The sequence below is a fragment of the Bombus vosnesenskii genome, unplaced genomic scaffold (genome assembly GCF_011952255.1).
Source record: "Bombus vosnesenskii isolate JDL3184/JDL3185 unplaced genomic scaffold, Bvos_JDL3184-5_v1.1 scf7180000013295, whole genome shotgun sequence".
In the NCBI taxonomy this organism is placed as follows: Eukaryota; Metazoa; Arthropoda; class Insecta; order Hymenoptera; family Apidae; genus Bombus; species Bombus vosnesenskii.
In genome coordinates this window covers 1,109,727-1,137,259 of record NW_022882946.1, presented here as the reverse complement: position 1 = coordinate 1,137,259, position 27,533 = coordinate 1,109,727, and the positions used below count along the sequence as shown (strand labels likewise).

Below are 27,533 nucleotides of genomic sequence, written 5' to 3'. Positions count from 1 at the left end.
AAACGTCGTTCCGGTTCTGTTTCAGATGCTTGTGGATTGTCGGACGTGGCGCATATCGAGTCCCTTCAGGAGAAGTCGCAGTGCGCCTTGGAAGAATACTGCAGGACTCAATACCCGAATCAACCGACGAGATTCGGCAAGCTGCTTCTTCGATTACCCTCGCTGAGAACGGTGTCGTCGCAGGTGATCGAACAGCTGTTCTTCGTTCGACTGGTCGGGAAAACGCCGATCGAGACGCTGATCAGGGATATGCTGCTCAGCGGTAGCAGCTTCAACTGGCCGTACATGTCCACGATGTGACATTCTGTCTGGCGACAGCTAGCTTCCGCGTAATACCCTCGCGTCATTTCCCATCGCCTCGTCCCTCTTCGTCGTCGTCGTCGTCGTCGTCGTCCCTTCGCCTCTCCGTCGTACGAGCACCGTCGCTCGCTTCGCGCCACTTTCCAACGATTCGCCAAGCATTCGCGGCTCCCCTGGCCTCCGAAACGGTGTCGAGGAAACGAACCGCGCGCGACGGTCCGACGAGTCGGCGAATCTGGACGAGGACGAGCGAACGTCCAACAGGCCGAAGAGAACGATGCGAGGCAGCGATAAAGACGCCGCGAAGGTCGCGGTTCCAGCTTTTTCGAAGCACGCGATCGATCGCGCTACGGACGAAAGGAAAGACGCGAGCTCGCGTGTTTCGCCAGACCTTTTTCTCTGGAATTGCATCCAGGCGTCCCGGCGCTCGAGAAGCCGGGAAAGCGTTCGAGCTCGAACGCAGGAAAGAGAAGAAACGGGGGAAAGGACGAAAGGCAAAGCGGAATCGAGACGAAGAGCGGCGTGGAAGGGGGAAACGCGGCGCGAAGAAATCATAAATTAGCATTTGTAATCGACGGCAGGGGATCTGGTAGATCCTTCGCTGGCCGCTATCTTGCATCGATCTCGCGTCGAGTAATTGCCGTTAGTCGAGTCACGCCGAAACCCTTAGTCACTCGTTTCGACGTTTCGTCGTCCGCGTTCGTTCCACCTTTCTTTCACCGTCTTTCGCGTTTCTTCTTTCTTAATCCGCTCTCTCGCGCCTCGCGACCACGTTTCGCGCTACTCCATCGAAATTCACCGAAGCCACCCAATTACACGGACCACTCTCCGCGTCTTTCCCTCGGAACGTCTCGATTCCGTGCCACGAGTTTTCCAACGCGCGATTTCTTCTCTTTCTTAAAGACCGTCTACGACGTCGCGGACCGTCTTACCGATAGACACGCCGGTAACGAGCAACGCGGTGCACGGATCGAGCAATCGTTTTCTCCAACGGAGAGAAACTCGTTTTCCACAAACACCGAAAGCAATTTGCGAATTATCGTCCGATCGGTCGTCGTTTTACCTCGTCGAGATACTCTCCCGTGCAAAAGGTTTTCTTTCCTCCGCGTTGCGTCTCGCGACTCTCGCGAAGTTCGTACGGCGAAACGGGCGTTCGAACGAATAAAATTCGCGAGATCGAGCCGAATGCACGCGATCCGTTCGCAGGCTGTTTCTTCCTTCCACCTTCCATCGAGACGACGAGGCGAGTGATCGCGTCGCGTACCTATCTTCCGGTCGACGTCTACCTCTCGATTCGTATCGTATTCGCTTTCGCGGATTCCCTACCGCGTGCTTTTTCGCTGGCCGAACGACCATCTCGTTCGGCGAGGAATCGGCGGGCCGATGTCCGTTCCGATTCGGTCTCGCAGTTTGCAGGAGTCGCGACCCGCTCGAAGAACGCGTTCGGAAACGACGCGACCAGCCGAGAACGAACAAATATATTTTTCTTCCGCGAATATGTTCGACCGATCGCTGGTCGCCCGTCGTTTGTTAAATTCGCGATAGCGCCGATAGCGCGACAGCGTCAACGATGGACACGGTAAGAAACGATTGCGAGGAAACTCGGCGAACGCAATGTGATATACGCGTACGTCGAAATTGAAATCCGATTTCTCGACACACGGTGCTTTTTTACGTTATGAATACTGTACGCTGTAGCCAGGCTCGATGCGCTGTACAGAGTTTGCCGAGACGTCGAACGACAAATCGTTCGAAACGAGCGAAATTATCGAATAGCGCGCTACGATAAGTATGTGGCGATGTCGAACTCTAGTTACTTAGACAACCATTTAAGGGTATATGGGATATTTCTAATATTTTTAAGCAGCGATCGTTTCTTAAATGCGCACGCGCACCCATACAAACACAGACACACACACACACACACACACACACACACAAACAAAGAAACAAAGAGCGAAACAGCAGCGCGTTTCGATAGAAATCCACGAAGCAAACGCGGCCGAGGCGAGAACCGAATCGACGATGCGAACGGGGTTCGCTGTCCTCGAGACGCGTTCCCTTCGTCGAACGCAATTTTTCGAGAATGCTGAAGGATGTATTATATCGGATACGAATTACGTTGTGGTTGAGTGTACGTAGACCGAAATGACATTTATGTAGCGTTATGTATAAAGGCGCGAGAAGATTTTTGTATAAAACGTGTACATAATTAATATATATGCATATATATATATATTATATATATATCATATATATTATACATATATATAATATATATATATATATAAAATATATAAAATACAGATATAAATACGATTATAAATACGAACGTAAGCGCGAATATAAACACGAATATACGTCTAAATGTAAAGAAATATATATGTCAGAATTACAGAGTTTTGCACGTTCAATCGAAACGCGCCCAACCAATGCAATGCAGCAGAAAGGAGCAGAGCGTGCGAAGCGAGGCTGCGTCGTAGGACTTTGCCGTCGACGAGTGCAGGTAAGCCTCGACGAACGAAGCGAATTCTAGCGAGAGGGACGCGTCACGTTGCTCGTCCGCGTGCGTTTCCGAACATTCCCGCACGATCGTCTTTCCATATACAAACAATCGCCGAGCGCATCTTCCCTGACGCACGGCAGTGATTTCTGGTCGGCGCGACGCGACGACGATGCATCTGTCTGCGAACGCGACCCCGAGTGCCCTCGCTCGAGGAACGCGACTCGTTTCGGTTCTTCTTTAACCTCTTTTCCTTTTCCTGTGCCGTTCGCACTCTTCTGTCAGCTGGGTTGCCTGCCACTCCGGGTCGTCCTCCGTTTCGTACGGCTGTACGCCCCTACGCGAGCAACTACCTAGTTGCCCTTCTTCCACATGCTTTCTTCTCCCATTCTCTCTCTCTCTCTCTCTCTCTTTAGTAGTCGGAGTGAAAAAGCATTTTTCGTTTTCGACCGGTGCGAACCACGTGTCTACGAAGGACGATCCATCCATGTAAAAAGGTTTCGCAGGTGTTGGTTGCTGCGAGATCGGGAGCATCGCGAGGCGAACGCATAAAACAGGGATAAATCACGCGAAGGATGCCGAGCACGGCTAGGGCGAAGGAGCAAAAACGAAGAGATCGCGAGCGACGGTGTGGCATGGCGCGCGGATAGCCTCGAACCAGCCGGATGCTTAGAATTTCGATAAATCTAACTTGGCAGGAGAAACAAACGGCTCAGGGGGAGACTTTTTTCCGTGCGAGTAGGTACCGTCGCGGTTTTTGGCTCTCGTTCAAAAATCTCGCTTCTTTTTTCGTTCTCCGACCGCTGTGCGCGCGGTAAACGATGGAATAACGCGAACGAAATCGCGCTCGATCGAAACGAGAGCCCGAGGAAGAGAAAGCTGATCGCGCGGATCGTTGCCCGTCCCTCGTCCTTCGCTGTTAAGAGGAATTTTGGACCGAGTCCAGACCGACGAAACGTTCGAATCGATGAATCTCTTTCGATCGTTTCTGCTACCACGCTGGATACGTACTTACATACCGTGCCTTGTAGCGGTCGATCGCTCGAGTCGGGGCGGCACGCGGTTTCGATTAGGCTGAACGTCGAACCCGCGCTACGAGATCGGCCAGAGCAGCGATATCGCTCGACTCGCGATTGCGTCATCTTCTATTACCATCCGCCAGCCACTGCTACGCGATATCGATGGCTCGCGGTCGCGCCACTCCAATCGTCGATTCGAGTAAACCCCCTAGACAGGCAACCGTTTCTGCTTCCTCTCCCTCTCCTTCTCCTTCTCCTTCTCTTTCTCCTTTTCTCCTTCTCCTTCTCTTTCTCCTTCTCCTTCTCCTTCTCCTGCTCGTCACCGAAGCTGACGATGACGAACGATTTTCCGAACGAAAGGAACCTCGAATTCGTCGTATACGACGCGACCCATCGAAATCGTTTCCGCGTTCCTCTGGCGTATGTCGTTTCGGGTAAATGCGAGTTCGTTTCGTTTAGAGCGGTAGCTGCGGCCCACGCGTCACTCGCGATTCGTTGGACGAAGCGTAGCTCGGCTCGATCGCGGACAGGGTGCGTGGACGCGACCACGAGGCCGTTCTTAACGAGCTCGCGAGTCTACCCCGTGCACGCCGAGCCGCGTAAACGAGAGGCGGAGCAACCGCTTGCAAGAGGTCAGAGGCCACTACCAATCGCAATCTCCCGATAACCACTCTTCTCGCTGTAACTCCTCTCTCGTCGGATATACGCTGGCCGTCAGTTTTTTCCTTTCTACGCGCTGCAAACGATGCGTGGATACGCGAGCGCCGCCCTCTTCGCGTCGCTTTTCCACCGTTCTATCGGCGTTCGATCCCGCGAAAAATCCAAGCGGTCCGACAACTATTCGTCACCGGAATCGATTCAATCACATTTTCCGACCTCGTGCGTTCCGATAAACGACACGTGTCGCGGCATCCGCATAATCGTTCGATTTATACGCGTCGCTCTTCCGTTCGCGACCATTGCCGCCGACCGACGTTAAAAGGTTCGCCTTCGCTTTTCTCCTACTCTCCCTTATCGGCTCCGTTTCACACCAAGACAAATAGCTTCTCCTTTTTTCATCCGCTCCATCGTTTCCGCTCTTCACGCGCACGCGCACGCGCTCGTATTTACCTTTAACTAGTCATTCTCCCGATTTCAATTTCTCATTTCCACTGTTCGGCCACGTAATCGAAATCGAATCGAACGCCCTACTCGCAACGAACGATCGATCGAGTTTCTTCGAGCCGCGCTACCGCTTTTCCTCCCTCCATCGTCTTCTTCGTGCTTTTGTCGCTCGCGACAAATGGTAATCGCGTCTGAAAAGTCACGATCTTTCTCGTTTTCGTCGTTGCGTCGCGTCGTCGCGAGAATACCTTCGGTCGAGAACGAACCGAGAAATTACCACGGTACATACTGCGAACGTAACCGCGATTATCCCATTAGCGCCATCGATCGATAGCTCTTCGAATCTCTTGCTTACCTCGTAAGCCATCGATCGACTATCGTCTTCTCGTCGATAGATTTCAGGATGTGGCGCAGATGCAGAACCGAACGATTCAAACTTACCGTTAGCAAGACCTTCGTTTCCACGCAGGTGGTAAAGACGGAAAACTCCACCGTCGAATCTCCTTTATTTCGTTTACCTCGATTCGCCTCCGTGTTTAAACTCGTAAGCGAGCAAGTACTCGTACTTGGACTCGTTTAACCATCGTTCGGTGTACTTATGTAAGTATGACGAGCGGCGTAACGGTCTCTCATCTAACTCGTGTGTTCGTGGAATCGTTGTAACCGATCGAATCTCTCTATTGGTTTCTCGGGTTATTTTTGCGCGCATTTCGTTTACTAAAAATTAACCACAGTTGATAGCAGATCGAAGCTTCCGCGGATAACATATCGGTATAAATTCCGTAGTGTAAGCACGTTTAAGTTTTCATGTATAATGTATCTACGTCTTTGCGTGATCGAGATTTCGCAATTCTGTTATTTATTGTTGGAAAATCCTCTTACGATAGAACGAAAATGTCGACATCGATGTCGTCGAAGAATCGACGCAGCGAGAAATCTTTTTTAAAGAATACTTTTCCGTTCGAATCGTTAACGCATAAACGAACCAAGGACGAACGCTTGTTATTTATCCATAACGCGATTCTATTTATATAGCCTAACCGTTTTTCTCTTTTTCTTTTTTGCTCTACGACGCGAACGTGGTACGCGACACGTAATAATCCGCCTCTTCCGAAACATCGGATAGAAATCTTTCTCGCGAGCCTCCACACGAGCAAATTCGATCGCTGCTGCGTTACCGTTCGAATTATTACCGTTTTGTCTTGCGCAAAATCGTATAAATAATCCCGGTTAAGCAAGTAAATGCGTTGCTGGTTGAATAAAAAATTTAATTATCCCTGCGAGCAGAAGGCCAACCATTTACGAGACGTTAACGGACTAAATTGAAGTATTTTTTACGTTTTCCCGTATACAGTACGCAAATACGTAAGGTTTTACCGTTCCGTTTAAGCGCTCGCTTATGGATTCAAGGATCAACTTTTTTGAACATCGATCTCATTCGCGGTTCCTTCCATTCTCCTTTCCTTCGCACATAGCCGTACGAACTTTCTCGCCATGGAACAATCCTCGAAGGGATGAACGCCACGATAACGTTTTCCTCGTGACGAAGGAATAAAAACGTTTGTTCTAGTATGCGAACCGGATAGACTGGGTGGTGCCTGTGAAAAATCAGCAATCGGAATACGTTGGATCGATCTAAGATAATTTGAGAGACAATTCGGAAGAAGAAAGAACGTCGAAACAAAGATACGGATCTAGAAAAGCAACGATAAACGATCTGAAAAACGCGAATGCTCGGTCGAATCGGTACACGCGATTCAATAAAATAACCAATGGCTAAAATAAAAAACAATTTATTAACGACAATATCTATAATTACACTGTAATATATCGCGCATGAGAAGCGGTATTCCACTTCGTACGTCGCCTCTATTTGCCCGTCTCTGTTTGCAAAACTGCTCCGTGTCAAACCCTCGATCAAATCGCGCAAACTTACCGTTGTAACAAACGAAAACGTTCGACCGGCTCTGCGACTTCGAGTTCGTGTTCGTCTTATTCGTTCGAACGCAGACGTGGAAAATCAATCGGGGCGATCGTGAATGCAAACGAGGACGCGAATGGAAATCACACGGTAAAAACTAACGATAGGACGAAACACTCCTCGGTCATCGCCTTGCGTCCTGTCTTATTTAATTATTTATTTTTCATGCGCAATAATAGTATAGAGCGATTTACTTCGTATCAACTGTATCGATACATCACGGTGGTTTGGAATATCGAATCGGATAGCTGCGATGATGTCTCTAACGCGAGAACGTCGCCAGGAAAGAGACAGCGAGTCGAATAAAAGTTCCGATGCGAAAAGTACAATGTTGCAACGATTGTTGCGATTCCGACGATGCAGTGCGTGATTTGACGCGTTCACAGCCGTTGACGTAAAATTACGTCATGTGTAATATAGGTATGTAATATAAATAATAAACATTCTATTTAGACGAATTTTACCTCTTTTAATATTTTTCTTTTCAAGCTATCTTATCGATATCAAGCCCTTATTTATTTTAACGTGTAAAACTACCGAAGCAGAAAAAATGTAAATATTCTTCTCTACTGCAACGTCCTTTCTTTCTTTCCTCTACGTTAACCGGACATAACACATTCCCGTATATATGCATATATATATATGTATGTATACTTTGAGAAATTCGACTGGAAATATTTTTCATTCGACTTGGTGACAACGACATTCGAAAATAAATTTTATGATACAAGGCTGCTGCAACTAGATTTACACACACCTACCTCTTCCAACGCGATTTTCAATTTTTCACGCGTGAATTTCAACAAAATCGTTAGACGAAAAAGACGATGATCGATCGCAAGCCGTAAGATATCGCGTACGATCGAAATTACCATACAATCGGAAACGATAAAGCAAAACGCATCCAAGAGAAAGTGACAGCGCCAAGGATTTCGCGTAATCGTTCGTTTCGTCTAATCGAATATTCTGAATAATTCTTTCGCTGAAAAGATTTCACGAGATTTGAAGTATTGTGAAAATGATTACTTTATTTATTGACACCTAACCTATTAGGAATATAAGACGGCAATTATCGACACACGCGAAGCTGACTCGATCGATCAAACAAACGAGGATACATCGGCGTAAAGAGAAATAGAGATTTGCGACGAGAAGAGTGGATTCGTCTGGAAATATGGATCGTTCGATTACAAAATTTGAAAGCTACACAAACGTGGCATTCGATCGAGACCAGACAGTTTTCAAATATCGCTGAATTCGCTAATTTACTTGCATTTCGTATCATACGTGTAATTTGTCACGTGACGAATCTTTCGTCGACGAATTCTCTGTCAATCGTTTTTCGATAGGACGCCGAGTGTCGATGCATCGGAACGTTATGCGAACCCTGGCAAACTTACTTCTTATCGATTCAATGGAGTGCGATCAAACGAAAATAAAAACAGCAACGGAGTAACAGATAGCTCTAGTTTGGACAAAGTACGATCTACGCTCAAACGTTTGAAAACAGCCATTTCCTTATCTCATTTTCCATTTAAAACGACAGAAGTTTAACGCGAAACGTTATATGCGTAACTTATTGTACCGAAATGAATCGCGCACGTGATACTAACGTGGAACGCGTCTGAAAACACTCGACAGAATCGGTGTTGCTGTTGCTTAAAAGCCATGTTCCTAAGCAAATAGGTACAATGATATTTATACGATACGCTCGACGGCCAATCGACCATGTATCAAATATACGTGTACGATAGTATCGGTAATATTCTTGTTCGGAAAAGAAAAGGCAAAGTAGTTGCTTGTATCGATTTTTTCAAATTAATCGACGTTACGAGATCGCTTCAAACGGATCGTCCAATTGTACGCATCGACTAATTGCGAACTTTAAACTTCTCGGCTAATTTAGCGTTCCTTCGTGTAATTATTATTATTATTATTATTATTATTGTTATTGTATTATTGTTATTATTATTATTAAAAATCGTTGCACGCAAACTACAGCGATACGAGAGACAATTAATTAAATCATCTGTCCAAGTCGAAATGCAATGTTGTAATATACTTTGATCAAATATTACTTGATTTTTTTATTCGACACACAATTCGACCAACGCTACGACTCGAATGCTTCGTAATATTTACAACATTCACCGACGAAAATTATCATATAATCTATTGGAGTTTCCTTTAAGGTACGTTCACAAAAAATCGTTATTACAAGTAATCGTCGCACAAGTATGTAAGCATACGTGACGTCACCTTCGGTTAACTTTCAATCGCAAACGCTTCTTTTTTCGAGTCGATGTGTTTTCATAATATTCATCTAAATTTCACAGATTACACAATTTTCCAACCTATTTACGGCGTTAACGCGCACGTATTCTTGTTTGCTCAGGGCATCAAACATTTGCTGCATCGAAGGCATCTCGTGGCTATTGTTTTATTTTATTTAACACTCTTTTCAAAATAAATAAATCGCGATTACTTGGTTCGTTTACTCAGTAGCATTGGACGCCAGAGTATCTCTATCGGTGTCAGAGTATCTGAACTCGACAGCAACAACCGTCTCTCTCCCTCCTCTCATCCCTTCTGTATCTCGTTCTATTCTTTACTCTTCTCCTACAGTTTTCCTTCCCTACTCGTTCTTCGATTCTCCCATCCTCCGATGATTCCCAAGTTCCTAGCCACCGTTTCTTTCACACGAATCGCGCGCGCGCGCATACACACGAATACGACGCATCCTCTATATTACACTTGCACACCTTCTTCACCTTCTGTTCTTTGTTTTCGTTTCTACCGGTGCAAAAAATAGTGTTGCTATTATACTTTTTACTTGGTGTTTCCTGCATTTAAAAACTGTCGCACTTCATAAATCTAAGCACTCTGTATCGTAAAGTTATACATCGAAGTGTGTTCGTTTCGTATGACGTAAGGCTACTCGCGCTTCGAGCATCAGAGCGTGGAGCACCGACCGTGCACCTTATCAACATTCAGTTAAGAAGCAATTGTACGGAGAATCGTGGCATCCTCGTTCACAGAATCAAAGGTAAAACACCTTTGAGATACAACGATGATCGTTTTACCCAACCTTTTTTCTAGCTCGTAATCCGTTTCTAGACACGACACTCGCACGAATGAAATACTTGCTTCGCATGACGCGAAGCGTTACGATCGTTTCGTGCTCCACACTCGTACGCTGGAGGTGTTCGCCGACAAAGACACACGAAACTAACGCCTCGTAAACACATACATATACGTGCAGCAACATCGCGTTGCGTGAATTTCGTTAACGGATATACGCCGGATCGTACTAGGAAGGAGCAGATAACTTTGATACAAGTACTATCAGCCGGTACGCGATACGTCTCGAGCGTGCGCACATACGTACGTACTTTCGTACGTTACCACCTTAAGGTTATTTATTTAGAAGTTTTCTATCTTATTTATCATTAGTACTATTACTAACGCGGTGCCCTGGCTGTCGGTAAACTACATAATGTATAGCTATACTTATATAGCTAAATAAATTAAATATATGCATATAGCTATATCTGAAATGAAACTACATTCATCGACTGAGATTGTGTTATGCACCATGCACGTGGTTCTTTTCCCCTCCGCGTGCAATAGATTTTGCATAATCCAATCGCTAGTGCTACATACTCGGGCACCAACCTCTCAAACGACATTACGATCCAGTTCGATAGCAAATGCAAATTAATTAACGATTACTCGAGCGAATCGGAAGTAAACGTTATTTCTCGTTTAAAATTCAATGTAAAATGGAAATGGATAACAAAAAAAAAAAAAAAAAAAATAGGCAAAAAAGAAAAAGAGAGAAAGAGAGAAAAGGATGACCGCGGAAACCTGGCACATCCCTGTGTAATTGTTTCCATTTCAATCAATGTAAAATTACTATAAAAGATATATGTATGTACATCGATCACTAAATTACATCAATTAGCGTTTCCTTTCTCTTGTTCCATTACTAACTATGGTTTACCCAGCGTCGCCTTCTGTAGTTTTTGGGTTGGGCTGCGCGTGTGTATACGTGTTAGGAACCTTAATAAGGCAACGAAGGAGCCCTGAATTTTACGAATGTATCCGTTATTTTCCGTTTTTACATTGTTTAAGCTGCTTTTAAAGCTTTACAATTTTCATAATGCTCAGGCACGAACAAAACCGTTTGTTAATTTTCTCTAAGAAAGAGACCCGGTACCTTGTATGATTCTCCTTCTGTATGCCCTTTATTCTCTATACATCGTAATTCTTCTCTTATCCAATTAGTTAATTAACTGCAATACATTTTATTTAATGATACATCATATGTTGATACAAAAAACTACAAAGCACAAAAATTACGCAAAAGCTTGTGCCACGATACCTACACATCGTAATTGGATTATTCCAAATTACAGCATTTCATAGCGAAAATATACAATTACATGTAAATAACAAATTAAAAAATGTTCGTCGTACACCGATACAAATTTCCGAATATTCGTGCGAGATGCTATTGATCGATATAAAATCTGAACTATCTAACAAAATCTACGAGATTAAACACATGATCGATCCTGTTGAATATTTCACCAATTGTTTTTCGTGCAATTCCTGCACACTATCCAGACAAAAGCTCTCAAAAAATATATAAATATAAAATACCTTTTTTATACCAACGAATATTTAAAGTTTTTGAACGAAACGTAAGCATAATCGGACAGAATACAACATTCGTAAAGTTCAGTAATCATTAACAGACAAAACGGCAATTTTTGTACAAAACTTTTAAACAATATTATATCACAGTACTAGCTATAAATACAACGTTTAAAAGAGAGCTGAAAACGAGAGCTAAAGCAGTGCTTCGTTAGACAGAGAAAAGACATCGACCGAAACCCTATACAAAGATTATACACATTCTGCGAGAATCACGGGGGACCGAGGCTCCATCTTTACTCCTACCATTAATGTTTTTACTATAAAAAGAAAGATAGAGAAAGAGAGGAGGGAGGAAGGGAGAGAAAGAGATCTTATTATGCTACGCATCGAAGATCGGATGGAAACAGTATTCACGATAGAACGAAAAACAAACGTGTTTTATAATTGCGACATCGCTAAAAACGTTACAGTGCGCATGAAAATATTTCGGTTCTTCCTTATCACATGTGCAACGATTTTTGCACCTGCTCGTCTCCGGAATATTTATCACTCCGTTCTTTTTTTTTTTTTTTGTCCTTTGTCCTAAAACAACACGACCTTTTTTATCGTCTTTGTCATGTTCTTCCTTGTCCTTCTACCTCTTCTTTCTTTTCTTCTTCTTCTTCTTTCGCATTTTCATACGATAACGTGTATCTATGTACGTACGTCGTGACTATTTCTCATCCCGTATGTACATGTAAAAGCGTCTGACTGCCGATGATTGACTGGACCGTATTCAGAAGATAAAACGAATCAACCATCCGTTCGAGATGCCGTTGATGACATCGGAGGGTACGGGTTATGTACCAAGGCCGGAATTCCAGTTGCGTCAGGCTGCTGACTGGTCGAAACCGAGCAAGAAATAGAGTGTTGCTATTTCTTGGTTGGCGTGCCCCGTTGCGTCAAACCTTCGAATCGTTTGAACGTGTAATTAATGAATACCCAGTCCTTGTATATTACCTCCCCATCTTGAGGCATTGGCGCGGATGCTGTAATCGGCGAAAAAAAAAAGAATAGATGGAGAAAATTACATTCGAATTTACGTTACCGGGTAAGTAATCGTACCGCTCTTTACTTCCTCCTGGAATTGGAACAATAGTACGTCGTCATAAATGTTTAGTATACTTACGTATCTCCAATTTCACGTCGGGAAATTCGTCGAAATTGGAAGTATCGTCGATAGAACGTACTTCGACTGGAATTGCTGCTGGCCTTTCTCTGATATGTTCCCAATCGACGCCACGGAAGAAAGGGGCTAGTTTAAGTTCTTCTATACCTCTTTGCGCACCTATGGGTCGTTTTAGAAGAAGGATCGTATGAGTCGTTCAACTACTACATAGCGAAGAGTATTTTATCGACGTTTGAACATAGTATATCAAATATTAACCTAATCTTCTATCGGCTTCGCAACAAAACCTGATTATGGTATCTTTAGCTTCCTCGCTAATGGGAACTTCTGGCGGAAAAACCAAGGTTTCCCTCCAATTCATAACCTTCCGGTAAGTTTCTTGGGGATTTTCACTGCAGAATGGAGGATATCCTGAAGCAAAGATGAAAGTTATCGACAAAATTCTGCAGAAAACATGGAAAACAAGCGGTATACGCGTTCTTCTGGCTAAAATCGGGAATATCGTGCATTTACTGGAGCAGAAACTTCAGTACCTATGAGCATCTCGTACATGATAACTCCCAAGGACCAACAGTCACAAGCAGGTCCATAACCTGTTTGTAAAAATACTTCCGGAGCTATGTAATCGGGTGTTCCTACTGTACTATAAGCCAAAGCTCTCCTATTTCTTTTCCAGCTCTCTGCTCTCCTTTTACTATCCATCGCGCCGCCGCTTCCGCTTCCGCACGATGTCACTGTAACAAAATGGTTAAACGGTGGTACTTTGAATAAGAAGAATAAGAGAATAAGAAGAAAGGAAAAGGTAGAAAAAGAGGCGTACTGAAATCCGAAGGCTTTGCTTGACTGAGATCTCTGTAGAAATCGGTTCTATGGGACTTTTTCAGACCCGTACATAATCCAAAATCAGAGAGTTTTATATGACCTCGTGCGTCCAATAACAGATTGTCCGGTTTGATATCTCTGTAAAAAGGGATATTATACCGGTAAGTCTCCAGGTACATCGCTTCGAATCGTTACTTCCATTAGTTTTCGTAACTCTGCATTTTACCTATGAATAAATCCCAGTTTATGTATAGAGTCGATCGCTAACGCTGTCTCCGAGATATAAAATTGCGTGCACTCTTCGGAAAGCGTATCTTTCTTCATCAGCAACGTCATCATGTCACCTACAAGAACACGCGTATTTCGATGATTTTGTCCTTTCATATAAATATACGTGACAAGGTGCAACGATCGGGACACTAGTTGTAATTTAACGTAAAGTAGGAAATGGTTGCGAATATTTGTGGTAATCGAATTATGTAATGAAATCAAGGAGCGTGTACGTGTACGTTTTGTAGCAATAATTTGTAAGAAAGAGAAGGCAACGAACAAATAACAAATAAAAGTGTACACTAGCGCGAAAGCTATAATTGAAATGAAAGCTTACCGCCTGGAAGAAACTCCATGATTAAATACAAATTTATAGGATCTTGAAAGCTATAATACATTTTTACGACCCATTGATGATCCGCTTCCACCAGGACGTCTCTTTCCGCCCTGACGTGCGCCACTTGCTCTTTTTCCAGCATGTCGGCTTTTCTTAAAATTTTCATCGCATATACGTGTCCGGTATCCTTCTTTTGCACGAGTCGTACCTATTCGATACACAACGACAACAAGATTACAGAGATTATCTTTAAAAATCGTTGGCATTCTACGCGTTTCTTTTAGAGAGTAACAGTTTTTCGATCACGGTAACATTTCAATTAATTTATCAACCAGCTTTCTGCAACGCAAATTTACCTCTCCGAAAGCACCTCTGCCGATAACTTTGAGAGGCTCGAAATCTTCGACGCCAAGTCGGGAACGTTTCAAACGAAGAAATTCAGTTTCTTTCTGAGCATGCTGCAACCGTTTCTCCTGCTTCTGTTGTTCCGACAGACCCTCGTCTTTCAACGATTCCTCTAATTTCGCGAGCCTTTGCTTTCGCTCGATGTGCTGAGCTATCAGATTACTGTAGTAATTCTCCAACGTTACCTAAAGCCAAAAACACATAAATGTCGATAGGAAAAGCAAACTATCCACGTACGTACGTACATGGTTCGCATGTACCGAAAAATGGGTTAAACAATCTCTTACTAGGGCAATGTAAATGAAAATGCCACGGCTAGCGTGCGCGTTTTTCGTACAGATATCCGTACGCATCGTTCAAACGTTAATTTACAACCGTTTGAAATTTACTACGCAAGGATAAGAAATACGACGAATGAAAAACGAAAAGCGAGATTGTCAGTGAGAGAAAGAAAGAAATTACCTTGGCCTTTGTAGCTTTGTCCAATGTATGGCCGCTGAAACGGATCGTGCTCTCTGTGGCCGCCATCTCCAGCACCCCTGTAATACATGCAAAAGGAGGTCACTGAGTGCCGCACACCGATCTCCAGAAGCGAGGTCTCGTGCCGTGACAATGACACAAATCCTTTCGCACCGAAACCCTTCGATCTAGTTAAAAACGGTAATGCGAAGGGACCAACGACCGAAACTTCAAAATTTCCTCCATTTATCGCACGATCGTCGGTCGTTGTCTCGTAAGATATCTTCCCAAAAGTTTATTTATAGAGCTACATCGAAAGGCGCTGTAATCTGGAATCGATACGATTGACGGATATCGGTAAAGAGACACGCAGGAATAATCGGTTCGTCCACCGTGCGTCGAATATCGGCCGTCTCGAAAGCAACACGAACGTTCTCTCGCGTAGAGCAAAAGTTGACTAGCCTTGGAGTTTATTAAATAATGGCTGCGGTGAATGATCGTGCAACGTTCGGTCGAGACAGTGTTTGCGTACTGCAGTCACGGAATCGAAAATCTGTTTCTCAGCGGATAGCGCGACATCGATTAATATCCTTCGTATCGGATGCTTTCGATGATGTCACCTAACTCTAACAGCGATATCGAAGAAGCTGAGAAATGCCGAGTAACTTGGCGCGTTAAAAGGTTCGAACGTGGAGTCGGGGGAACTGGCCGCGGTACTTGAAACAACGTTGATACGTTTTCGTTCTTCGTTTCACTCGACCAAGTGGTTTATACTTACTGGGAGAACAACGTCGCTGCTCCCTTACGATTCCGCGAATACGAGGACCATTTTACCGGAGATACGAGAACGAACACAGACGCGGAGATACGAATACGAAATCGAATCGAAGAAATATACGTGCCGAGATATAGCGAAGAGATCGAACGGCACGATTCGCCAGCTTCGCGTACGTCTCCGGTACACTCGTCCTCAAGGTATATTTCGCGATTCGATCCTCGCACAACTAGGGAGTAGGTACAATGACGTCACGCGCTGATTACATTACGGTCTGCAAGGCCGCATTAAACTATTCTAGAAGCCATACTTTGCGCGTCTCTTGCGTTCAGTCTGCAAATAAAGGGTAACATAAGACACGCGAACAACGTTCTTCTTGCGCCGTTCTCTACGCTACCCGACTCTTCGTTCCGACTTTTGTAATTAATCTCGTGTTCTCTCGCCGCTTGGAATACTAAGAAAATCTTTCGATCGCCGAGACTGACTCACTCGTCTTATCTTCGATAATTCTTCTTTAAAATCCGATAGAATTACGACTCGTTTCGATGATATTTGAAACAATTTCGAAAATCACTGGATACATTTATCGCGATACGATGCGGAGAACGATTACGATCGATTGTAAGATGCGGATCAAAGATACGCAACGCCGTTGATCGTACGTACGGCTTCTCTTCGACACTGGTTGCGTAAAACGCGTACCGTCAGTGTTTTCGTTACTAGCCGGTCTTCTCTGTTGTTTCGGCGTTGCGCGGTCGAGGAGTTCGCGACTATTTTCATAAGGGTAATTTCGTTTCCTTCTTTCGCCAAAATCGTTCGTGACATCGAGACGACCTTACTGCTGCGAAATCGCGATCGAGCAACGTAGATATCATTGAGAATCGAACTGACTCGAACCGCTAAATTGGAAACGGCAAACGGCACGATGATAAATAACCTGTGCACTGATAAATAATACAATAGATTCGCGGACAAACGCCGACGTTTCAAAAACTTTCGAGGGAAAGCGTTTCCCGTTTCGATCGCTGCACGGACGATACTTAATACTCGTTAACGTTAAGAAACTATCGTACGAGAAACCGCGATGTAACGAATAAACAGGCACATTGCCAAAATGAATCGTAACAGAAACAGAATAGAGCATAGAGTAAAACCATCGGAACTTTGGATATTACGTGCACAACGTCGTTGAACTTCGGTTAGAAATCGTGTGAAAGCGAGAACGTTGATTGCATCTTGCTATAACGACCTTCGATCGAGTCGAATGTAGTTTTAACTATCAGCAACGCCACTAACTATATATGTAGATACATTCACCTTTTTAGCTATGTACTTTGCCATATTTCTTTACATTGTATCGAGTACTGTGCGCGAAACGTGTATGGAAGCGTGACGTTGTAATCCTATAAGGAAACCGATAAAAATATGAATTAATTACTTATTTCCTTGCTAAACTGTCCTTTCCCTATCTCGTGCGTCGATGATTCTTTTGCAAATTGAACGATCGTCGAAACGGCCTTCTACTTTACAGCAACGTTTAATCAGGGAATCAAAGCTTTCGAATTTTTGCTAGTCGAAGGCTTACGACGACTAAAGCCCCTGATATCACGCGCGCGAAGAAATTACGAGGCAGAAATTGTGGTGGTGTACGTGGCACACGGCGAGTTATCGACAAATATCGCCGGCATTATCGAATAAAGTTAACGTATCATCGCAGATGCTCTTACGTTTAGACCGTGCCACTTACTCTCGGAAACGCGCGTGCACGTATCAACAAAACGCTGTCTCACTAATATCCGAGATGTTCCGCCTGGTCTTCTTTCCTTTCGAATTTCTTCCGTATCGCGATACACCATCGAAATTCCATTCTTTGGAAATTGGGTTAGAATCGATCTTCCGTTTACAGTTCGATAAAACGAAATGTTACGCGTAGAACACAAATTGGAGAGTATTTTTATAGAAAGTATCGACGACGGAACGCAACATCTCGAAACATCTCGCAACAAGCGTACGAGTATGCGCGTGATGCGAGAAACTGGACGTGTTCGAGTAAGAACATGGAGTAACGCTGCGAGCCGTCTACCGCATTACCGCAAGTTGGCGTAAGTGGGCGAGCATCGAGGTTTTTCGACCGGAAACGCTTGCCAAAGCATTTCGGATAAAAATCTAAAAATTTCCTCGTAACTTTGCCTTTGAGGCATAACGCTTTCACGAATAGGTTTAAACAATTCTAACAGCCGTGACGATTGTTTTTAACGCCATTTTCGGAAATTGATCGACGAACGAACGATGTCGTCGAACGAATTATTTTCATTCTTCGAAAGTAACAACGACTATAACGTTAACGACGAGGATTGAATCTGATCGACGCTGATCGACTATCGCGGACAAAGAGAAACCGTTTAGAGGTAAGAAGCGAAACGCAGGTGAGATAATACGCAAGAATAAGCGTAAGTTTATTCAGCCTCAAGGGCTATTGTAATATTCGTTCGATAACGTCGATGTCGTAATATTTAACTTGAAATTACTCTGAAATTGCTTTGAACATCAAGTTCGTCTTTTGTTCGCGAATCGCAGATGTATCGATCGCTGCGATCAAACTCGAGAAAGGCAGAGAGAAAAGAGAAAGGGGAAAGGAATGCGCGTTTTGTATTGCTACGCGTCCATAATTACTCGGAGCGTTTATTATATTTTTATCCAGTTCTGACGATAATTCGCGTAAACTACGGCGGAAAAAGGGAAACACGGGAAAACGGGACAACCAAGAAAAAAGCGCTATGTCGGGGAACGGCGAAGGACTAAAGATTAGCTGTATGTATGTGTCGCGTGCACATACGTATCACGCGTTACGCTACGAACATACCGACTATCGAGAGCATGAGTCACGTATGCGTAGGCGTCGATGGTAATGGTGCTTATCGTCGTCAGCACTTTTAAAGATTATTTACATTCGACGACCGTGTAAATAACGAAGGCGATCGAGCACCTTCTTCCTTAGCGCACACGTACGCTACTATGGCGAGTAATTGCGGAAAACCGATTTCTTTTTACGTGATCGACGGTTACGGCGTTCAAACGGCATGCATTTTCAAACACCTCACGTTTTCGCGACGGTGAACGAACGGGTAATGCCCGCCATAAAAATCCTGTGTAGATATTCTTCGAGACACTTGCAATTCCGATCATTCCTGTTTGCAAGATGCTACGAAAATTATCTATGTCGATACGCGCGATTCTATACGCTGATCACTGACGCGTACGATACTTTACTTTCGTCTCTTCTTTTCAACGCCGTCAGAACTCGTGTTTTTCCTTCTCCTTTCTTCCAAACTCTCGTTTATCTTCGCGATTTGCTCCGAACTAGCCGCTCCATGTTTTCTACCGATATTTTCTTCCTATCCATTTTCATTTTTTTTTCCATTTCGTCGCTACCGACACTCGCCGATTCAAACCTTCTTCATAATTCATCGTCATTTTCTCTGTTCTCGATTCCTAAGACCCGATTCGAATTATCTTTTACTCTTTATACCTTTCGTTTGAAACTTCTTTCCTTTTTATTTTCTTCCGCTATCTTCAAAGACGAAACTTCGGAGTAAGAAAAACATTCTCACGATGGTTGATCGTACTTTCTCATCGTACGCATTTACGCGATGTGAAGTTTCGTAAAACGAGGCGCGTTAATTGCGTGGAAAGGCCGTATAATTTTAACCAACGATAATTCCCTGTAAATATACAATTACGAATATCTGCTAAGAGATAAAAACGCCGCTATAATTTATTCGCTATGATTGGTTTGAAAGACCAAGGAATGTTCGCGACCGACGTCACAGTTATATACAACGAATCTAAAAAGCAGTAGCAGTACCTAAATTTATCTCGAGGATACACGCGGCGACCGCTCGGTGCAGCATTGATCGATACTTTGCTACTAAATTCGACAAGATTTCGTTGAAGATTTCTTTTTCGATACCGCTCCATGCGCTCCAAAAAAATATCTCCGAATATAACGCGTATACAACTAACGTAGAAACATAGAAAAAGATTAACAAGAAACGTCGTTATTAAATTTAATTCGACGTTTATTCGTAACGATTCCGTCGATTTTCTACATAGAATCGTTCAGCGATCGATACGGTTATACGTACGTACGTATGTATACAGGGTGGTTGGTAACCGGTGGTACAAGCGGAAAAAAGAAGTGGAAAATATAGAATAAATTAGAATAAATTAGAACGAGACGTGATAAAGTGCACGCGTACCGAGCGAAAATTCAAAGTCGATTTTCTCGAAAACAAAGCCTCGAACGAAAAATTTTTATTCTATATTTTCGACTTCTTTTTTTCGCGTAGAATCACCCTCTTTCCGCTTGTACCACCGGTTAACAACCACCCTGTACAATCTTGACCGAAGGAAAATCGAAGCAAGACGACTTTGTGCTCGCTTCGGAGCAGGTATATGTACTCTAAGTGGCTATGTTCGATCATGGTATATACCGATCGAATTAAATACGAAATACGATTGTTTAGGTCGATATGCATGTACATACATTCTTCGTATGCAGTTGCTTTATACGAACTTGGTAAAACGTTATTATTCCGCTTGAAGCTATCGCGCGATCGAGCAAATAATTCAGAACGATGTCGCGAATCGACCGGAATTGACCAATTAACAATTAGACAGTACGTATTCGTCAGTAACCTGAGTAATCAATTTTTTATCGTTTAATAAGTTTTATCGTCTATGTATCGATTTTCTTCGAGCAACGCCAAACGAGAATTCATCGCGTGGTATAGCGGAATTAAACAAACGGTACATTCACCTACAAAGCCGAACAACCATACGATTTTCTGAGAAGAGACCCTTTCCGAAGCCCGATTCTTGATTCCGCTTCTTTTCAAACGTGAATTAGATTAGAAGCATCGTTTATTTTCGCGATATCGAACAAACGTACCGGTGAAAGAAGACTAGCCTGATCTACGTTCCTGACGCGGCCTATATCCTTGCTCGATTGGAAACGAGAGGTCAACGTAGCTCTAGGCGAAACACGATCGAAAGATCGCTTTCTTTCGAAAAATATTCTTAAAAAGCCGTGCTTATTTTCAGCTATCGCCAACAAGTGCACGCGTACGAACGTCAAAACTGTCGTACTTGTACGAGCAATAGGCTCGTTCGAAGAAGTTCGTCGTTTTGCGATGTAAGATATTTTTATAAATATTTCCACTGTTCCGCGCTCTTTCAAACTTAACACGTATGTCGCACAATTTATAACGGTTTATACGCGATCGATTCTTGCCGAACGTATCGGCCAAATATGTATATACAAAATTTGAGTCTTTTCTTTTCTTCTTCTTTTCAGTGACTCTCGCGTTTGCATTTTTCAACATTTGCCAATTTTACCGACAGACCGAAATGGTTTGATCGTTGCTCTTGTATCTGTAGCGCGAGTAGTCGTAAACGATCGATATCGATCCGATCGCTTTATCCGGGTAAAAACAGTCCCGCATCGGTTCCATGCAAAGGCGTAGCTCGAGGAAAAGCTTTTACTTTGAGGAACGTCTCTTTACGAATAACGTCTCTTTGATAGTCAGCGGAGACGACCTTTGAAAAAAATAACATCTTCGTTCGATCCGAATAGTCGCGAGATACAAGCGATTTCTCTCAGGTGTGTAAGCGTGTTTCGTTCTCCATGAATAAACATTGGTTAGAATTTAAAAAAAAAAAAACCGTCTCAACGCGCTACGGCCTCTTGTTATTTGTTGAAAAAAGAAACGAAAAATATCGAAGGTTACAGTTGACGTTACTCACTTTCCGCAGGCTAGAATTTGATTTTATTGTACGATGGTTTCGAAAAGCATCAGCTACGTATATACTAACGTACCAAAACCGACGAGACCACTCGTAGAATAATAAATCGTAGGAATGGTGGAATGGCTGAAAGAACAACAATGGTCGTAGCGCTTGTATATATCACATGTATGTATATCTGTGTCACGCGGATGCCCGAGCCTGAGTCATTCGCTCCCGTTCGCTCGCTCGAGAGTTCGTTGCTCATCGTGGCTTCGTACCATGCCCCGGTCCCGTCCCGTGCTCTTTCACCTACTAACGGTTGGTTTACCGTTCTTCGACTCTTACCGAACGCACCACTCTACACGAGCCGCGCTTGCACATCAAAAGGCCCGATCGAACCGACCATCGTTCTTCTTCTCCGCCGGGGATACTCGTGCAAATCGAAACGAATGTTTCCGGTTCGAGGAAGACGTTTGCAAGGAAATGCAGAAAATCGAGTCGACTCGCGGAAAGAACGAGTCGCTGCGAAGCGCAACTTCTACCAAACTCGTGGACGTTTGTTTATAGTTTCGAGTTCGGCGTTTGTTCGTGTTTTACGTCAGAGCGGCAGGCGCGTTCAACGAGTTTTACGAGGACGCGTTGTCGCTATTTTAGGTATGCGCGGTATTAGTCGATGCGCAATAAAACCGTCACTTTACGCACTCAAAATAAATCGCAGTTCGAACCATCGTTCGAGATACCGTATCCAAGAGTCGTCGGCTACAACGGTTCGTCCGAATTCCAAGACACGTGAAACGATAATCGCGCATAGTTGGAGAGCAACGAATAACCAAACTTTCAAATAGTTCTATAATTACGAAACGTTTCGCGAATGCTCGAAATATATCGCGTGCCACTTTGTTCGATGGCTATGATTATGTATACGTAACGTTTCGTTCGGTTCTTTCCTCGGTTGCCTCGAAGAACGCGGACTTTGCGAGACGATTGTCGAGAGTTCCTGGAAGACGGTGTCTGTCAGTCAGTCACGATTCACGATTCTCGACACGACGACGACTCATCGACTAACTCGACGACTTACCATCGTAGAAATATTGTAACATTACGTAAAAGAGTACGCTAGTGTCGAGCTTAAACAATGCACGTCGCGATCAGGAGAAAAAAGTAGGAAACAACGAAGCAACGCGTGCACTTTGACGCAAGTTAGAACGAGGTAGATCGTAAAGGAAGTTAAAAGAAATTCGTACTTTCCTTGTTATCGTTGGCGAAGCGGTTTCACGCGACTGCGCATCATTCGACTCGTCTTTGGTGTTGGTCAGCTACGAATATCGCGTGGTCGACGTGGTATCCAATTTTAGCGGGTTTCGTCAAGACCGTGGAACACGTAGACGTTGGAACGGCTACGAAAACGCATCGAACAAAAGAATGCACTTTTCTTCGTGTTCTCGTCCCCAAGGATCGACGAAACGACGACGACAACGACGACGACGGCGGCGACGACGGTGACGACAAGGAACCACCGAACGACGGATGCCCACTTCCAACTCCGACTATACCACGACCACGCGACCTGCTCGTCATTCGAGCTTCTCTCCAAAAACACGGCAGAAAGAAGAGCGCGACGGTTCGAACCGTACGAGACAAACGCAATGAAACGCGTCACACAAGTGCCAACCGGCGACTCCCGATCTCTTTCTCTCGTCTCCTTCTCTCTATGCCCGCCGAGATCCTATACGTACACTATACACAACGTACAACCCAAGAGAAACTTCGTCCAGAAAACACTAGCACGATCGGAGGGGAGGGGAATCGAAGTAGGAGGAGAAGACCGAAAGTGCGCGTGACTACCCCGACCACGAACTACGAACTACGAACCACGAACCACGGACTGCGAACCACGAACCACGGACTACGAACAACGAACCACGGACTACGGACTGCGAATCACGGATCACGGATCACGGACCACGGACTGCGGATTACGGACCACGGACCGTGACGCGACGATCTAGCCAGCCTACCCTCGTCACCTGATCACAGTTACCCACTTGTGCGCTACCGACGTCTCGGTATTTTCAACCCCGTCGTCGTCGCGTACTCATTATTTCTTTGTCTCTTTCCTTCCGCTCTCTATACAAGTATAATCAAACCCAAACGTTCACCGTCCAACCAATCTTTCCAATTTAATTTCTTGGTTAACGGCACCGATAGGATTATCGATTAACGCGTTGATCGACGAACCTTCCGCTGATATCGGTTTCTAAGGGTGGGTGGGGGGGGGAATGTCCTCTGAAACGTCCACATCTTTGTTCACGCGGCACTTTCCGTAAGAAAATTCAACGCAAAACAATACGTCGGTGGTATGCGAGTACTCTAGCGAATGCTACAAACGTTATACGAAGACATTTGTTAAAAACTTATTTCTTCGTTTAATCTTGTAAATCTGTTTTGCAGATGAAGAGTTTACGCGAGTAATGGTAGGCAGATTAACAAAAGATATAGCGGGACGGTACAGCGCGACGCGGCGCTCACATTGCCCTCTATCTAAGTACATATAATACATCGTCCACCTCTTCACGTGGGAATATTGATTTCGCCGCGTCAGCTGCTCGCTCAGTTGCTCGACTTTGCTTGCCTATTCGTCGACCGTTCGTCCTCCGTTGTTCGCCGCGAACGCGCGCGCGTTTACTCGCCGCTTGCCCGATCTAATTCGTACACTTGTTCTACCACTTTATACGTTAATTTGCATTGCTCATCTACCACGTGTTTCCCACCTCGCAAACGTCACGCGATTATCGTTCGTTTAACGAGCCTGTTTCTATGTCACGATCAATTATTACCTTTTACAAAAAATAGGATTTTCACTTTTTTTAATATTTACCGTACATGCGAATATTTCAACCGTACGAAACGTTCTAAAATGTATCGTTGATTTACATTTTTAACGTGGCGATTCTTCGTATTTAATTTTAGGGATCATCGACGTTACCTAAACTTAACTTATATTTTCCTATGGAGAAAACAGATTGATTTTCAAATACATTGTGGAAAATAACCTGTAAAACACGCGTGGAGCCCTGGTCCGAGGTCAAGCGTGAATCATCTTTCGTGATTCAACGAGTAAAATGAAAAATTATTGGTAATCGCCATCACGTAGAACCAATTAATTTTAATAACGATTTATACAAGGTTATATAACATTACTAGCGCATTAACTGCATGTCAACGACGGTGAAAACACTTTCTCCTTTAATTCCAGAGTTATTCCTTTTTTTCAACATATTTTTTGGAGATTAATTTGAATGAATGCAAAGAATAAGGAAAACGATCAACGAGAGAAAGATTTTATCTTTTAATTTCATCGAAATCGTGTTAAAGTAACGCGATGTTATAGCATGTGTCGTAATTCTTGTTCTTAATCGCGACATTCTCCAAGAAGTCCTTCGATCGTAGTTTCCAACTTTTCTCGATAATTTTGTCGGAATAATAAATACAGAGACAATATAACGAAGAAATTATGCGTTCCTTCGACGATTTCTCTTACCGTATAATCGAAGAACAAGATTCCGACATTGGTAAATTTTCTAAATTTTGTAATTTACCGGCCATTCTCCCGCTCCAAATTTACACGAATAACGATACTAACCTGAAACATAAAAAAAGATCATACGTAATGATAACTTTATTTACGTATATATGTATGTGTCTGTGCGTGTGCATATCGGCATCTCGGCATATTTTAAATCGGTACAAAATCAAAATTTGACATATCGAGTTTATTGCGGCGTGTCCCGAGTTTTCCTCGATTCCTTTTTGACATACTTATAGGGTCAGACGCACAAATATAGACGCACAAAATGGAAAGAGGGAGAGGTTAGAAAATGAGAAGTTAGGTGACATAGGCAATGAAGGAAACGTTACATAGCGAGAGGAAGTGTTTTGGCTACCGCTAGTAGCTCGTCCTATATTTCCGATATGAATATATTATAAGAAGTAGCATAGTGTTATTTCGTCGGACCATTCTTTCACACTGTCCATTCGTGAGTATGATCAATTTTGACATTTTTAAAGATAACGATTTACGATCGTAATCGTTGTTTAAAGAAATGAAAAATGACGTCGAATTTTGTCTTATTTATCGATAGAAAAGTTTGCTCGTACGGTAAAATTCTCTTTTCTCTATTCGGTAGCTGTGTTGCCACGGTAACAGCCTAGATTCGAGAGGTTGGGAGATGCGAACCCACAGAGCAGAGACAAAGGGTAGCGCGTGCGCTCATTCGTTGGTCCGCCTACATATTTGTACATCTACACGCTTATACACGTACACGGATACTGGTAAAATCTGTCCAGAAGAAGAACAGAAGAGAAAGAAGAAGAGAACCATTGTCGCTCGATCGTGTCCTTTTGTTACATATTTCCGGTAGCAGGGCTTACAACGGACGTAAACAATCCATTGAAATATACGGGAATGTTCCCGTCTTTGTACACGCGTATAGCCGACCAGTTCCGATTTAACAAAGTCGACGAACACTCGACCAATTTCCTTTCCCTGAAAACATACTTGTCGCGCGACTATTCATCTTCAATTTGTGTTCGGCTAATAATTTCCGCGTCCTCGTATCGGATCGCTTTTCGAACATTTGTTGCCTACTGCGATCGATGAAAACCAGGTCACGCTTTTCCTCGTATCAAGAAGACAGGTAAAGTCAAACGAGGCCATTCGTCCTCGTAATCACGCACGAACAATCTTGCTAACGTTTTACTTTAAATAGCCAACATTAACAAATTTAAACGACCGCTTGCATATTTATCGCATAATCGACGCGATATATTCGCAACACATATTACTTTAAACAAGAGACTTTGGAAAATATATTACGGCGCATGTCGTGCTTAATGTAAAGAGAATTCAAAGTTCAAAGATCGTACCACGTGTAATTCCTTGCGCAAAATATTGTAACCTCGCTGATCGTGCAACGTTTCTCCAGGTATTACTTGTATATCGTTCAACGGATAGAAAGTTTGATTACTTGATAAAATACCGTAAAACAAGAACTAGTCGGTTTCGCGTCAGTTAACGCCGATTCTTCTAGATACATATTTTTCCAGATTTTGCAAACGTATTTTCTCGAAAAGCATTCGAAAAGTGCACGTAGGAATTTCGAGAAATTATCGCAAGATTAGTGAAAGGCGACTATTGTAAGATTTCGAAAGAAGATTTCACTTTTAATTCTACATTACGTACGATACGAAACGAGAAGAGGCGAGAATAAACGAAAGAAGGGAATGGATACTTGATATCGTCTAATGTAAATAAAATACGAATACAATCGTAACAGTACCTAAACAGTAAATATGAAATATTCGAAATTTGTTAAATTTCTACTCCTTTCTTTATCGTTCTCATATTTTGAATACTTAACCTTGAAACTGATATACATATTGATATTTTCACTGATGCTTGACCAACGAAAAAAGTGGGATTATCGCAAGAATTTCGAGCGTGACCCGACCTTGTCCTAAATTTCATTGCTCCTGAGCCTTTCGAGAATTCAGCAAACCAGCTCCCTCTAGCTAGGGCAGTGTTTTTCAAACTGCAGGATGTGACTCATTGGAAGGTTGTAAAATCGATACAGTAGTTTATATAATACACACGCGCGCGCGCGCGCGCACTACAATAAAATTATCTGCCTATAATACGGCAAAGAACGAATGATCGAAGAAAATATTACGAAATGAAATTGATCAGAAAATCATGAAACGTACGTAAGAGATATTTTATTTGAAAGATTATCGATATTTACTTTGTACTATTTAGAGGATTTCGTTGATATGAAATCGAGACTCGAGAGAAACAATTTGAAATTAGGAGAGATTCGAATATATAGGTACGATAGCAAGATCGAAATGAAACGAAAACGCGGACAAATAAGAAACTAAATTT

The 27,533-nt window shown here is 43.4% G+C and overlaps 2 protein-coding genes and 1 long non-coding RNA gene across 17 annotated transcripts in view; 2 read left to right on the top strand and 1 right to left on the bottom strand.

Moving 5' to 3' along the window:
* LOC117233309 (nuclear receptor subfamily 2 group F member 1-A) overlaps positions 1-2,697 on the top strand; it is a 51,804-nt gene extending 49,107 nt beyond the window's left edge. For both annotated transcript variants that reach the window (XM_033493489.1, XM_033493488.1), the window contains one exon: positions 26-2,697. In XM_033493489.1, the coding sequence (XP_033349380.1) occupies positions 26-300 (275 nt within the window). In that variant the 3' untranslated portion in view covers positions 301-2,697. The remainder of the gene's footprint in view (positions 1-25) is intronic.
* A 4,006-nt stretch (positions 2,698-6,703) lies between these two features.
* Positions 6,704-27,533, bottom strand: part of LOC117233306 (serine/threonine-protein kinase tricorner) — a 45,326-nt gene continuing 24,496 nt past the window's right edge. For 8 of the 14 annotated variants that reach the window (XM_033493474.1, XM_033493471.1, XM_033493482.1 and 5 more), the window contains 9 exons: positions 15,034-15,110; positions 14,523-14,756; positions 14,167-14,374; positions 13,786-13,903; positions 13,558-13,697; positions 13,271-13,471; positions 12,996-13,148; positions 12,738-12,896; positions 6,704-12,597 (listed from right to left, as the gene is read on the bottom strand). In XM_033493474.1, coding sequence (XP_033349365.1) covers positions 12,482-12,597; positions 12,738-12,896; positions 12,996-13,148; positions 13,271-13,471; positions 13,558-13,697; positions 13,786-13,903; positions 14,167-14,374; positions 14,523-14,756; positions 15,034-15,110 — 1,406 coding nt within the window. In that variant the 3' untranslated portion in view covers positions 6,704-12,481. Of the gene's footprint in view, positions 12,598-12,737; positions 12,897-12,995; positions 13,149-13,270; positions 13,472-13,557; positions 13,698-13,785; positions 13,904-14,166; positions 14,375-14,522; positions 14,757-15,033; positions 15,111-15,809; positions 15,997-17,552; positions 17,677-22,670; positions 22,708-22,836; positions 23,250-25,133; positions 25,236-27,533 lie in introns of those variants that run through there. The other 6 variants (XM_033493479.1, XM_033493477.1, XM_033493478.1 and 3 more) reach the window with 6 other exon arrangements.
* On the top strand, positions 23,578-26,938 carry LOC117233315. Its single transcript, XR_004493295.1, has 3 exons — positions 23,578-24,778; positions 24,882-25,629; positions 25,780-26,938. It is a non-coding gene; the product is annotated as an uncharacterized LOC117233315 (long non-coding RNA).